Raw genomic sequence first — 14,871 nt, forward strand, 5'->3', positions numbered from 1 at the left:
AACTGAACTGAACTGAATACATAAAAACAGAAATTCCATAGTTCAACAAATAGCGCTACAGATTTACTTCTTTTTACAACTATTAAATACAATTTTTAAAATGTAGGTGAATAAATCTGATAAAGACAATCTTCTTATGAGAGTATATTTCTTTAGAAATAATTTCTTCAGAAAGCCAATATCGCATTAAAGTCTCTATATCTGAATTAACAAACTGAAATACCAAGAAAATGTCATTATGGGCTCATAGTGTACTTACTAAGTTAGACTAAGTTAGGATCTGTTTAGTTTGGGCTCTGTGACAACTGAACAGGGCTGAAAAGACATTCAGTTTATATTATACTTTGTTAAGCAAAGGGATAATCAAAATTTTAGAACATGTTTAACCAACTTAAGAAAACTATTTTCAAGTATTACAATAGCTTCCATTTGCATAAAAATAATCAAATGCTGATTAAAAATGAATCTTCTTTATTCACTTAATCAAGGATGCATTGTTAGAATTTAGAATTTCTATTACTATACTTTTGTAAAGTAATAAAACTGCATTTCTTTTAAATATCCTATAATTCTGACTATTCACACTATTTACATAGAGAACCCTCTGCTGCTGCTGCTTAGTCACGTCTGTCGTGTCCGACTCTGTGCGACCCCATAGACGGCAGCCCATCAGGCTCCCCTGGGATTCTCCAGGCAAGGACACTGAAGTGGGTACAGAACCCTCTAGCTTGTCCAAAACAGTGATGGGAACAGTAACAGGTGGACTATGTTTTGCAAAACTGACTTGCCATTGAAAAATGTACTAACTGAAATTATTAGACTCCTGTTTCAGCTATCTCTGTTTTAATTTTTTTTGCAAAGGTAAATACTTTCTGATGTTGCAAAATATATTTCTTAATACATTCATTAATAAGGTCATACATCATTAGTATTCTGATTTCAGATGTGATTTTTCACTTTTTAGATTTTTTTAAATTAAACATGCCTATGATAATCTGCTTTGGTATCTTTTGACAATGAAACTGATGATAATTTAAAATACTCTAATACTAAAAATTTTTTAAATAGAAGATAAAACACTAATATTTTCCTTAATATAAGTCGTATGATTAGCTCAGTCTACACTGTGAAATATTTTTGACTTAAAATTCAACTTTAATTACTCTTCCTTCCTTCATTTCTAATCCAGGAAACTAAATCTATTTCTAGATTTGTTTGTATTTTTGAGTCTATAATACATTTCTTTAAATATTTAGATTAAAAGATTTACATTGCTTTAGAATTTAAAGGCTCAAAAAAGAAAAGGGCTTATTGATCTTTAAGTGACTATGTAGGGGCTGGCACATATACTGAACACTCAAACATCCACCTCCTAAAGACAACCTCCGGGGGTGTGATCGTAATGAAACTTGTGTGTTGTCCCAAAAGGAGGGTTAGAAATGATCTTATCTTCTACTTTTTTAATCTAGACTAAAACCTGTGCATATTCTAATTCATATGCACTTTAATGGATTCTGATTATAATTGAACTGTTTATCCTGAAATTTCACCAATAAAGGAGAAAAGAGTCAACAGCATTAAGTCTCATTATGTTTATATGCTGATAGACTTCAAGTTTTCTTTGACAATTGAAAATTCTAAGCCTCAAGTCAAGGTGACTGGTGAACATGTCCATGTTGTTCATATAACATCTTCACAGATACACCCCAGATCAGGTTCTGGGGGAGAAATGAAGAAACAGGTGTGGGAACCTTGTTAAGAGAAGGAGGTTACAAGAACTCCTGGGTTCCAGATCACTTAGGACGTTAGGGTCTACTAGGAAAAGATGTTGAGGACACCCTTCTAACCCTAAAACAGGAGATACTAGGCTTCCCACAAAATGGACCCAAGTCTTGGACACATAATGGCTTTACAAAATCCTATATAAATTATCGATAGATGATAATCTGTTGATAGCACAATGGTGAATCCCTAGGTTTATTCTAATTGAGACCAAGATCCTATATTTGGACTGAATTTTGAAACTGAGTAATGTGCATATTTTTTGCACCCATAAGGATTTAAGTAAAGATGAAATAAAATTTGAAAGCAAATGAAGAACTCTTTTCTTCAAAGCAGACACGGAGAGAATCATTGTTCTCACTGATTTCTAGAGAATGCTTCAGACTCACCCAAATCAAGCTGTTCTTTTTTGGTTTTATAAGAAAACTTCAATCTTCAATGAAAATGTATTCCCTAACTTTTAAGAAAATATTCTAAAAGGTTTCTGAATCAAAAGGAATATTTGGGCTATGACATATTTAAGGGTAAATATAGAAGAAAATGTATTTAAAAAAGAATGAACAAATCAAAACATAATTTACAGTGCATGAAAGGAAAGCAACAAAAACTTGAATTTTTATAAGTCATTGAGATTTTAAATTCCTCTACAATCTATCAGAACTTTCTAACACTGGATGTAAGCAACATTTTAGCAACTTCAGGAAATAAACAGAAACACAAGACAACAGGTAATACTCTGAAAACGGCACGACACGGAAAGCTGCAGAGAACACATAAAGGCACAGACAGTTCTTCCAGAGTAAAAATGCCTGCAATGTATTCCTCAGGATTCACATGTTTTTCATTTCCAGAGGTCAAATACTTAGAGAACGGTCAGTATATCATTTAAAACTTGCTACTAAAAATTAAAATCTTAAAACACTTTATACCCAGTACTTAGAAGTAGGTAGGTCGACATCGAGGCAAGAAGAATGCTGAACAGTCGATCGAAGAGGACGGGAGGGCTCAGGAGAGGCGTGACGAAGGAGGAGGCTGCAATGAGAGAGATTTGGGTGGAGTCAGGACGAGGGTCACAGTGCAGAGTCTAAAGCACCAAATAATCTGTTACCACTTCCAGCATTTATTGCTTGTGTGACATTTAAAAGGAAACTACATTTGCCCTACTCATTTTTGTAAGACACTTAAAACTCCATATGTTTAACGACATTCCCTCACTTTAACCGTATTTTAGTTCAGATTTTTTCAGTGTATATCCTCGCTCTTGCTCACTGTAATAACTCCTAAGAGAATAATGTAAATAATAAAAATAAAAAATATTACTCAAGATTCAGCAACTTTTCTCTTAATTAGACATTTAATTCTAAGATAGAAGCTGATTTTCCCTAAACCCGGCCCCCCTGCTCTTCTCCAAGTTTTCCCCTGCAAAGCACTGCACTGAAGAGTTGTAGCATGCCAGTTAGAACAGGAGACAGGAGGAGGAGCCCGCCACACAAGAGGCCGTGACGGGAGCAAGGGAGGCCCTCTTCCCTCGCAGGCCAGGAAGCAGTCACGCCACTCGGGGGAGCAAACGAACTGGGGCAGGGGCAGCTAGTAAAGAATCCACCTGCGGGGCAGGAGACACTGGCTTGACTTCTGGGTCAGGAAGATCCCCTGAAGAAGGGATGGGCTACCCACTCCAGTATTCTTGGGCTTCCCTGTGGGTCAGACGGTAAAGCACCCGCCTGCAATGTGGGAGACCTGGGTTCGATTCTCGGGTTAGGAAGATCTCCTGGAGGAGGGCATGGTAACTCACTCCAGAATTCTTGCTTGGAGAATCCCATGGATTCTGCCGGGCTACAGTCCATGGGGTAGCAGAGTCGGACATGACTGAGCAGCTGAGCACAACTAACCATAAACTTCCCAATCTTTATTCTGGAAGGAAAATGTGCACGATTTCCTAACCCTCCTGGTTAAGATGGCAATATGTGCCACGCTCTGCTAAGCTGCATCGACTCTCCGCAACCCTAAGGGCTATAACACACCAGGCTCCTCTGTCCACTCAATTCTCCAGGCCAGAATACTGAAGTGGGTTTCCAGGCCCTCTTCCAGGGAATCTTCCCGCCCCAGGGATCAAACCTGCCTCTCTTCCAGCTCCTGCAATGGCAGGCAGATTCTTCACCATTAGTGCCACCTTTAGAATTAAATGTTTCAGAGAATGAAGACAGATCCCTCGGGAGGGCATCCTGGATGAAAGGCTTATAACTGTTTAACCATGGGGCAAGTCTGTTAATCCATTTAAGCAATCTTTTATTTTTCTCAGGGAACAGAATAGCACCAGAACATGGTACGATCTGAACACATTTTTTAAAAAAAAAATGAAAGAGAAGTCTCTCTATTGTCATGCACAATAAATTTAAATAGTAACTCTAGTAATCAAGATAATTTAAAAGGAACAGTCTACATAAAGCCCATAATGAAATAAAGCTCATACAGTGAAAACAGAGTTACGTTTACAAGAGATACTTCTTGTCCAGCTCCACTTACACAATAACCATGGTGTTTGGAAAAGGTGCAAATCAAAACTTTGAGAGACACATGTCAGCTTCCTGTTGTATTGTTACACGTCTGCTTGGAGTTTAAGGGTAATCCAAGGTAAAACACTCCTATCCCTTAATGCTCTTTGTCAGGCAAAGTTCCACCCAACGATCTTTTTTATTAAAATGATGAACAAAAAGCGTTTTTAAACAAATAAAGGTTAAACTGCACATCACATCATCCATAGGCATTACAAACTGTCGTCTTCTCCTTTTTTTTTTTCATGAAAAATATGGACTTCCAGTTTGCTTCTGCCTGGAAGGCAAAGGCTGCCTTTAAATGGCATGTTTGCTCCTCAAGCACATTCTACAGAGAGCTACAGAGGAGAACGCTTTGAAACACACAACTGGCTTTATAAATGTGTGATGTGTTGGGAGATGACTAAGCAATGTTATTTTCAGCAAGGGAAACACAGATAAAATTTAACTGCTTCCTAGTCCCTGTTCCCTGTGTAAGAACTGGGAATTTATGGACTGACGTGAAACTTCAGCATAGGAGTCTCTTCACAGAGCCTTCCTCCTCCTGGAATCACTTTTTATCAGGTGTGAATGAATATGCAGCCTTATTATCAAGTCATAAATGTTCTCTCAGGAATTCTTATTAACACATGAATGCTCACAAGAGTTCTAATTTTCTTTATCAAATTCTAGCAAGAGACAGAAATAATAGGTACTTGTTATTATTTTCTCACAACAAACTTGTTTCAGTAACAATAATGCAGATGTCAATGGATGATTTTAAGATGCACCCTGATGGGAAGTCACCTCACTCGACTTGACTGCCCTCTTACCTAATATTGTCCAGCTAACAATCTGATTGAGAAGCGGCAGTCCCTGTTTCTCGAGCAGACTCTTATGGGTCCCATACACAACGCACACGGAAAGCACGATGCTCAGCATCTGAAAACAGACCCAGGAGACGTGAGAAGAGGTGGTGGTGAGTGGCCAGGTCTGTATCAGAAAGATCCTTAGAAAACCGCTTCAACAGCTGGGATCTGGCCCAAACGCTACTGAAACTGGACCCGCTCACCTTCCTGTGGCCAAGACCAAGAGTCGGGATTCCTGTACTGAGCGAAGGGCCTTCCTTTACAAGCACAAACGAGGCGTTCTACACTTTCAAGAGTACTGTGGCACGCGTCACCACGCCGTGCCTGCTTAGGAAGATGTTCTCAGTCCTGAAGGTTTCCTAAGCCATGGGCATGCAGAGGATGGATGCACACAGCCTGGTGCGTGTGCCTGAATGTCTCCCCCCTCTGGCCTCACTCACGGCAGGTCTGTTCACACACTCAGTCCGTGGCTGTGGCCTGAGGGGTCGCTGGTGCTGAGAATACAAGGAGTGTAGAATTCTTCAGAGAGCACACATAAACTGGTGGAGCTGGTAAACTATGGCTTGTGGGCTGCTGCTTGCTTTTCGAAATGCTGCTTTATTGAAATGCTGTTTTCTTCACTGTTGAATAGTCACTCCCATTCATTTACCTATTGTCGATAGCTCCCTTTGCCCTACAACGGCAGAGCTGAAAACTGACAACAGGCTCCATACGGCCCACAAGCCTAAAATATGTACAATCTAGCTCTTCAGAGATATGTGTGCTGACCCCTGAATTAGTAGATTAACAGCCAGTTTAAAAAATGAGCTAAACTATGGTTGTGAATCAAGCAAACTCTCTTAAAGTTCAGATTAGCAACCTGATCACCAAATCCTAGAGACACATTTAATTTACTCCTGTTTTCAGTGAATTAAGGAGAAATGCTGTCAATATATCTAGGACACAGTCCTAGGATCCTTTCAATTATAAGCCACATTCTCATTTCAGATACGTTAAAATGTGAAAAGACACAAATCTTCAAATCAAACATATACATATACATATACACATATATATACACATATATAAACACGGCACACAAGAGAGGAGGGAGTGCGCATTAGCAAGGTTAAGGTGAGAGGGAATTTTTTTTAAAAAATCAGATTTACCTTATATTTAGGAGCATTTCTAACAAAGTCCATAAGAATTTTAACATGGCATTTGTTCCTAAGAGTGAGATGCATGAACACTCACCTTTGTCAAAATACTCATTATTACAGGTGAGTTTTGTCAAAGCTACTATGGGTTAGTGTAAAGCCAATCAGAGACCAAATAAAATGAAAAGATATGTTTCAATGGCTTGATAGGATCTTCAATGAAAATATCTCTCTTTTTCATATGTTCTCTGTTTTCTCCAAGAATGAGTTAACATCTTTCATGTCTTGTATACTTTAAGTTTTGAGTGTTCTTGGAACTACTATTATCCCAGCTTGACTCTGAGTAAATTTTTTGAGAAGACTCAGATATGTTTTCTTTTTAATCAATGTTCTAGATGTGGCTTATTTTTTATTGTTTAAAAGGAAAAAAAAAGTGACTTCCACTCATCTACAGTAAAGCTATCATTTTACAGAATATGACATCATATAACCTCTTACCACCCTACTGAATATTGTCTCTACTGATTAAAAATAAACAGACTGAAGCTTTATTATTGAAAATCACACATATAGTACAAAGAGTAGCTGGGAATTAACTCAATTTGGAAACATCAAGTTCAAAGTTCTTTTCACCACTCCAAAGCCACCAACCAAGGTGAAGTTTATTTTCTCCTAGCATGTCATCTGCAGTCGTAATGTGGCTAATCTTTACATAAACATACTCAGCAGGTGCTTTCCCTTCAAATAACTTATTCTTTCCTGACCCCAAAGAGGACAACACAGAATCTCAGACCAGAATAAGCCCTTTTCAGTTTAACCTCTTGATCAATACCTCTTCAGTTCAGTTCAGTTCAGTTACTCAGTCGTGTCCAACTCTTTGCGACCCCATGGACCGCAGCACACCAGGCCTCCCTGTCCATCACCAACTTCCAGAGTTTACCCAAACCCATGTCCATTGAGTCGGTGATACCATCCAACCATCTCATCCTCTGTCATCCCCTTCTCCTTCAGCCCTCAATCTTTCCCAGCACCAGGGTCTTTTCCAGTGAGTCAGCTTTTCACATCAGGTGGCCAAAGTAGACTTATACCTCCTTAATCTCTGCCCTCGGGGTAGGGGCAGGGGGTGGCTCCTGTTGACCTTGTAGCTATTTTAGAGAATGTATTTCCTTTATTCCTTCTAGAGAATGTATTTCCATTTAATATCTTAAACAGAAAACTCTCTTCTCAGCTCTTCTTATTGAGTAATAAAAGCATGATGGCATCTTAAGAATGAAATAATTAAATACAACCATAACGTCCATTTTAGCATATCACATATATAGCATACTATTGAAAATCTGTAACCCACCTGTAATAGATGTAACACCAGCTCTTCATTTATAAAACTATCGTTTCTTTTTATGACAGATGTTACAACAAACAGGGATAGCAGAAGAACCAGCAAGCCTGCACCTACTCTGTTTAAAACACAATTCACAACAGAATAGGTGAGTGGCAAATCTATATGGAGACTGTTTATATAATCTCATTTCCTCTTAGCCTAAGTCCTGTTCAACTGTGTCGACAGTACTTGAACAGGACAGACAGGGAGAGACTAGTGAAAGGAGGGGAGGGTCTTCACAGAGATAAGAGCATCAGAGCAATGGGAAGTAACAAATGAAGCAGAATGTCTGAGTTCGTCTCTGCACATGCTGTCTACAGTTCGAAACAACTGCAAAGTGTTTCCACTTAGTAACCAGTAAGGTATGGCTAACAGAGAATAGTCCTAGAATTCAATACTATTTTTTGAGCTCTGCAAATAAATTGACTCACAGAATAATTTCTAATCTAGTCCATAATTATTATTCTCACAGAAATGAGAATAAATGTATTAATTTATAGATAACACATACTTTAAAATTAACATATACTTTTAAAATGTTGTGGTTTCTTTCAGTTAAAAAGAATACCCTCATCTATTAAAGACTGAGTTAGACTGCTAAAAAATTTCCTTACACAGAGTCCAAAAGAAAGTAATGAAGATGATTACATGATTAGAAAATAAGAGAGTAAAAGGTTAAATGAAATAATGATCATTTAGCTTCCCAAGCACATACACACACAGCCAATAGATTATATGATAATAATTTAAAATTAAAAACACAGGTAACCAGTTATTTTACAGATTTGTTGGGATACATCAAGGGGAAATAAGCATAAGAGCAGCAAGGAGAATTCAAGTAAGGCATAAAGAATTTTCTAACAGCGTACGTGATTAAAGCTGTCAAGGTGCACAGAGACTCCCCCCTCCCCAGTGGATATATTTATGTTCAAAGTAGAAGAGAATTTCGTCTTTCTACGACATTAAAAGTGTGGACTTGCTCAAAGGCGAAGACAGAGATGATATTAGTCATCAGCAGCTTCTTGGACCTGTTAATTTCAGCAACCGAACATGCTTTTCATGTCAAATCATGCACTGATTCCCCCAAAATACAAGAGCTTCCAGACATTTTTTAAATTGTTGGAAATTTAAGTTACCACTGGCACAATTTCATTTTTTATGAAGGCTCAGAAGCATCTTCAGGGAGTTTCAATGCCTCTCAGAGCCGGGCCAAAACAATGACTCATGGTTTAATATTAATATTTTAACTTCCAGGTTGTTCACATGATTTTAAACTCATGGCCAAGATGTGGTTCATATAGTGTTGACTGAGAAAAACAACTGTATTCAAACGAAAGTAAGGTAAAGTAGTGTCCATACACTAGGAAGATGTCTGGCTCTCGTCCTACGACAGGCAAAAGCGGGAACACGGCCAGCAGGAAACAGAAGAGAATCCAACTCAGCGAGGTGCGCTAGAAGAAAGAGGAAAGTCACCTTTAGGCACTGCGGCGCAAGCAGCCGTCCTCATCATTTTGCAGACTACACAGTTAGTGAAACTAAAAGGAAAATTCAAAGCCTTACATTTGTTTACTCTGAAAGTAATACAGCTGCTATCTGTGAAGGATCTGTTACGTTCGAGGCACTCTGTTAAGTATGATTTAGGTATTATCTCCTTTAATTCTCACAATAATCTCAAGAGGTAGGCTATATTATTCACAGCATTTCAGATCATGATACTGAGCTCAGAGACGTCGAAGCGTGTAGCATCAGATCTAAGACTAGTAAATCAAAGAGCCAGGACTTAAACCTGGCCTTGAACTCTTTCAAAGCAAGCCCTTCATTCAGTCCTTTGTGCATGCTCGGTCGTGTCTGACTCTCTGGGACCCCATACTATAGCCCACCAGGCTCCTCCGTCCATGGGATTATCCCAACAAAGAATACTGGAGTGGGTTGCCCTTTCCTCCTCCAGGGGATCTTCCCGACCCAGGGATCAAACTCACGTCTCCTGGGGCCCCTGCACTGGCGGGCAGATTCGCTACCAACTGGGAAGCCTCATTCAATTTATGGCCCAACATACGCTGGTGACGGCTTCGAGAGAGCTGGCCTACTATTAAATGATTGTGCCCAGGAGGGATAAAAGTAAAACCATTTTTGTAGTTAGATTAAGACAGAAAAATTAATTCCACTAACTGGAACATCTTGTAGGTTCTCATAGAACAGAAAGAAGAAATGTCTATCCTCGTGCTACCTCCACCAAAAAGCATCAAAGTGGAAACAGGAGAATATTTTTTGTAGCACATTGTAATTACCTATGTAGTTAAAGGCAGAAAATCAGGAGTAATTACAATAATAATTCAGTAAAAAAAAAAAAAAGTTGTGAAATACGAAGTATAGGATGATTCCTTTCTTCCTCTTTAAGAATGAATGTATAGGAAAAAAATCCAGAAGGGTTAACAACATGCAGTGTCTGGGTGATGGGATTGGGGGTGTTTTTTTCCCTAAATCTTTGCTTATTTGCGTATTCTAATTTGTCTTCAGGGATACATGCAATGCATAAAAAATAAGCTCTGCAAACCATACACAAAACAAACAACAACAACAACAAAAAACAAAAATCAGGAGTAATTCTATTTTAAAATCATCTATCATGAACACATACTTCTCCAGAGAAAGCACGATGGGGCCCTGGACCAGGGGAGGTGACCCCTCGGATCTGAGCCCAGAACGTGGCCCCTCCTGCCAGCGCTCTGCTCTGGGCAGCTCCTCGGTGGCACAGACATTTGAGGCTAAAGGAACCTAGGAACCCTTTCAGAGAAGGATGTATCAGCTGCACTTCTTGAGTATTTCAATCACCAGAAGAGGAGTTCACTTTGATATGAAAATCTACACGAATCACTGACACCTTTAAGTCAACCTCAGTCCTCCTGTCAAAAGGATCAGGATCTTTATGTAAGGACACATTCTCTGCGTCTCTTAAGAAAAGGACAATTCCCAGAGTTAAAACACATAAACGAAAAAGTCACTATGAATCCGCCCAGAGTTGAAGTGAGTAGCACTTATACCTTTGCTCGAGTCCACAGCGGCGTGATCAACGGCCAAGCGGCGAATGCGACGAGTCCCGCTGTGAGCGTGCAGCGGTAGAAAAAGCTGAGCACCTGGGAACGCAATGCAGGGAAGACAGGGGAGAGGCGGCCACTGCGAGCGCGGTGCGCACGTGTATGGAAGAGACCCGAGACCGGGTAAGGGGCAAATCACTTACCAATACTTCAACTCCCAGGATAAAGAGCAAGAGGTATCCAAGGAAGCACCACGGACGGAAGGCCAACAGTACGGTGACAAAGCCTTGAATAACTGGGATTCTGTGTAACAGGATTATTTATAAAAAGATTATTTATAACCTGTGTTGAGTATAAAAAGTTAGTTCTCACATGGCAAAACATTAAAATCTTGTGCACAGAAATCAGGAAGTTTTTGATTCATAGATCTTTTAAAAACTAAGATAATTTCTAAGATTTGTTTCAATGCCTTAACTTACCTACACCTTTTTTGAAATCTGGAAATATATTAGGAAAAATGCAACTTCTGAATTAACTTGATAAGGATCACAATAATTTGCTTGGCTTTTTATCAACATTAATGACAATAAATGAGTCTTACTTGACCTGAGTTTAAACATTTTGTTGCTTAGCCGCTAAGCTGTGTCCAACTTTCTGCGCCCCCATGGACTGCAGCCTGTCAGGCTCCCCTGCCCATGATTTCCCAGGCAGGAATACTGGAGTGGGCTGCCATTTCCTTCTCTAGAGTTTAAACATGGGCACATGCAGTTACAGACACAACATCAGAAATAAAATAAATGAACCCAAATGAATAAAAACTGAGAACATTTTAAAAATTCAGTAAAATTAATTTTATATTGAAATCTCAACTGTCTTCAACTTAATCTAGGTAGAGAAAATCTTAATTGCACTTTTTCACTGGGCGAAATAACCTTTTCCAAACTCAATTTAAGATGTCACTAATCGTACACTAATTATAATTAAATGTGACTTCACAACCATTTAACATGCATTACATACTTGAGTATGTTTTACATTTTATCACAAGAAAAATTTCTTTAGCATTTGTAGTGCATTCTTAAGTAGGAAATTATAAACTGTCAGTATGATTTGGTTTATAACCTTTTTCTAATTAAGAACAATGGTTACACATTGTCATCAAAACAATTAAAGTACCATGCAGGGAAGAAAAGCTAACACCAGTCAAAAGGAGAATGTTTCTTTTGTTCTCAGCAGTGATGATTCAATAAAGTCACTGAGTTTTTTTCTAGAAGAAAAGTGAAATTTCATGTTTTATTTTATCTAATCTATCAAAAAGATAAATACAGAAAACAACATATTTTCAAAATCACAGTGTCCCTTAAAATTTAAGCATGCATGTGCTTAATAATTTAGGAGAGAATTTTAGATAAAACTTCTCATTCTAAGAAGCTTTAAATCAGAAAAAATGACATTAGAAAAAATTCTGATTTAAATATGTGTATCCAGCAACTATACTCCTTTCAAATGGAAAAGTAACAGTCTGTTCTTTTGTCAGTGTCTTTTCACCTTGCATTTGAAAAAGTTAACATTTAAAATATTTTAATATTAATTTTTACTTTGATATTAAGAGGGGATCAAAGCTGGAGTTGGCAGAAATCAGAATAGAAACAACACTGTGTCTTTTCGAGCGTGCTTGCCAAGCCCGACAGCACCCTTATTCTGCACCGCCACTCCCGGGTCTGGCTTGCCCAAAGGGTGCCCAAGATTAAGTTTACATTCCAGACGACCGGTGCAGATGCAGAGAGTAACACAGTCCCCACCACGATCCTCACTGCCTGTGAACATGAACCAGCCCAGTGTTACAGCAATTTTGTTTTAAGAGCATGAGAGCTCAGCCTTCATGTTTTCTATGATGATAAGAGTTCATTTCAAGTTCAACCTGTGAGGAAGTTCTTAAAGATGGAACCACAGCATACGGGAATAATCTCCCCTAATCCTCACAGGTACACATTACTAGACTGAATTTAATTACAAGCTTTCATTCATCTAGGTTTACATGATAGCTGGGAAAAGGGCCAAAAATGTCTGGAACAACAGCACGCAAACTGCCTCGTGAAAGATAAAGATACACTGGAAACTGGGACGATGAGATTTCAAAGTGTAAGCCACTCCTGACATAGAAAGGAAGACCCTGCAAGCTGTGAGGGGCAGCCAAGGAAAAAAAAGAGGATGGTTATATGCACCATTTATGCTATTATCCGTGAAATCAGAGGGCTGGGAGATCTGACAGTACTGTCAGTCTCTTTCATGACATGCTACAGAAATCCACTTATGCTAGCTTAATGCCTTATAATTACAGATTTAACTGTCAGTGAAGTGGAAAACAAGACCACGAGACGTGTTACTCACTCTCTGAGAACCGCGTACCATATTGGCAACGGCAACAAACAGTAGACGTAGTAAGTCCAGGGACAGGCTTGAATCAGCAGTAGAAGCGCGACGAAAAGGCCAATGGCTACAAAAGTGTATGGCAGGAGACGGCTTGGGTTCTGAAAGTCAAAGAGAACATTGAAAACAGTCCAAACTCATGCTCACTGACAGATTCTTAAAAGACATTTTTGAAGTAAAGGAAATACATTACTTTCTTTCAGTGATTCCACAACTAGACGATCGATCTAAGAACTGCGTTTTAAAAGAAACTTGTCACTGGATAAGAGCAGGAAGCCTGGGGCTGCAGCCGTTAGGCAAGTCTCCATTTAAGACTACGCTGCTACAGTTTGCTGTCAAATGACGCGTCTGGACCTCTGAGCATAGTTCTCCTTAGTGACAATTTCATAGATGTTGGCTAAGCTCACTGCCTAGCGCACAAAACTGGATCTACAGGAAGCGTGGGCCTTCATCTCCATCGGGAGCAACGCCGCTATCTGCTCCAGCTTCACCTTGACCGGCCGCGCACGCCACTCTCCCACCAGTTGACCACAGGAGGATCGCTCGGGCGCATCTCCGCTCCCGCCGCCCGCCAAGCAGGAGGGGAGCCGCTCAGTGGCGGCGCGTGGATGGGGAGCCTGCGGGCGCTCTGGGCCGGGAGCAATGAGGCCCACGTCGGGGGCAGTAAGGCCAGCGATGAGGACAAGACGCGCTGACTGACGGAAGCCGCGCTAAGAACAGCGCGGGGGAGGAGCAGGACTGCACGGCCTGGCGGCGCCCTCTTGCCTCTGCTCCTTGTTTGCTCTTTCTGTTCCCCCTTGCCTTGCTGCCCAAGCTGAGTAAGGGGAGAATCACGAATTACCTTCTGGAGCAGGTGAGGTTAGGGAGGAAAAGCAAGTGTTTTTCTCCCCTTTATAATTCCTCCCTTCTGCTCTAAAATGTCACCAGAAAGGGAGCAAGGAAGCCAGGATAAACTAGAGCAGGGCTGTAAAAAGGAAGGTGAAGCATAGCACTGTGATCAAGAGCTTGGAGCTACACAGATCAGGATTCAAATCCTGCTTCTGTCAATGGCTCACTGTATGACCATGAGCTGGAGGAAAAAAAAAAAAACAAAAGAAACTAAGATTCTGAGACTTAATTTCACCCCATCTATAAAATGGGAATAATAATATCCATATTTATTTATCAAGGCTAGTCATGCTTTAATGAGGTTATGAAAAGAGCTTACCAAAATGCCCAGAATATTACTGCTGCTTAAGAAATAACGGTTCCTATCACTGCCTCTATTTTCCTTGTCTCCTCCTCTCCTTCTCTGCATTAGTCCCAGCAGTCAGTGGAGACGCCTACCCAGTGACTAGCCCTGGAAACGGAGATGCAGGCCAGACAGGATGGAGGACCCCAAACAAGGGGGCAGGAGGAGAAGGGGCAGAACTCAGAGATGGACAGGGAGGGCCTCTAACACGGAAGGTGCCCAAGGCAGGCAAGCACTGTAGGGATTGAGACTGGTTTCACATCACTCTGAGAAGAGTAAAATCATAAGAAAATAAATGTAAACAAGTATGTAAAAAGATCCTCAAGGGACCTTCCAGGGTCAGCACAGTATCGTATAATTATCTGAACCTTTCATACATAAAGTAACAGACATCACAAACAGACATCTACTTGTAGGAAACCAAATCAAAGAGAAGTGGGTTCCGCTAAAGTAAAAATGGGAAGAACTTTAAATAC

At 39.9% G+C, this 14,871-nt stretch overlaps 1 protein-coding gene across 10 annotated transcripts in view; it reads right to left on the reverse strand.

Moving 5' to 3' along the window:
* PIGN (phosphatidylinositol glycan anchor biosynthesis class N) overlaps positions 1-14,871 on the reverse strand; it is a 102,838-nt gene that overhangs the window by 42,738 nt on the left and 45,229 nt on the right. For all 10 annotated transcript variants that reach the window (XM_060405315.1, XM_060405314.1, XM_060405313.1 and 7 more), the window contains 7 exons: positions 13,126-13,265; positions 10,938-11,037; positions 10,741-10,833; positions 9,059-9,150; positions 7,667-7,775; positions 5,147-5,255; positions 2,712-2,814 (listed from right to left, as the gene is read on the reverse strand). In XM_060405315.1, the coding sequence (XP_060261298.1) occupies positions 2,712-2,814; positions 5,147-5,255; positions 7,667-7,775; positions 9,059-9,150; positions 10,741-10,833; positions 10,938-11,037; positions 13,126-13,265 (746 nt within the window). The remainder of the gene's footprint in view (positions 1-2,711; positions 2,815-5,146; positions 5,256-7,666; positions 7,776-9,058; positions 9,151-10,740; positions 10,834-10,937; positions 11,038-13,125; positions 13,266-14,871) is intronic.

The sequence above is a fragment of the Ovis aries genome, chromosome 23 (assembly GCF_016772045.2).
Source record: "Ovis aries strain OAR_USU_Benz2616 breed Rambouillet chromosome 23, ARS-UI_Ramb_v3.0, whole genome shotgun sequence".
NCBI classification, from domain to species: Eukaryota; Metazoa; Chordata; class Mammalia; order Artiodactyla; family Bovidae; genus Ovis; species Ovis aries.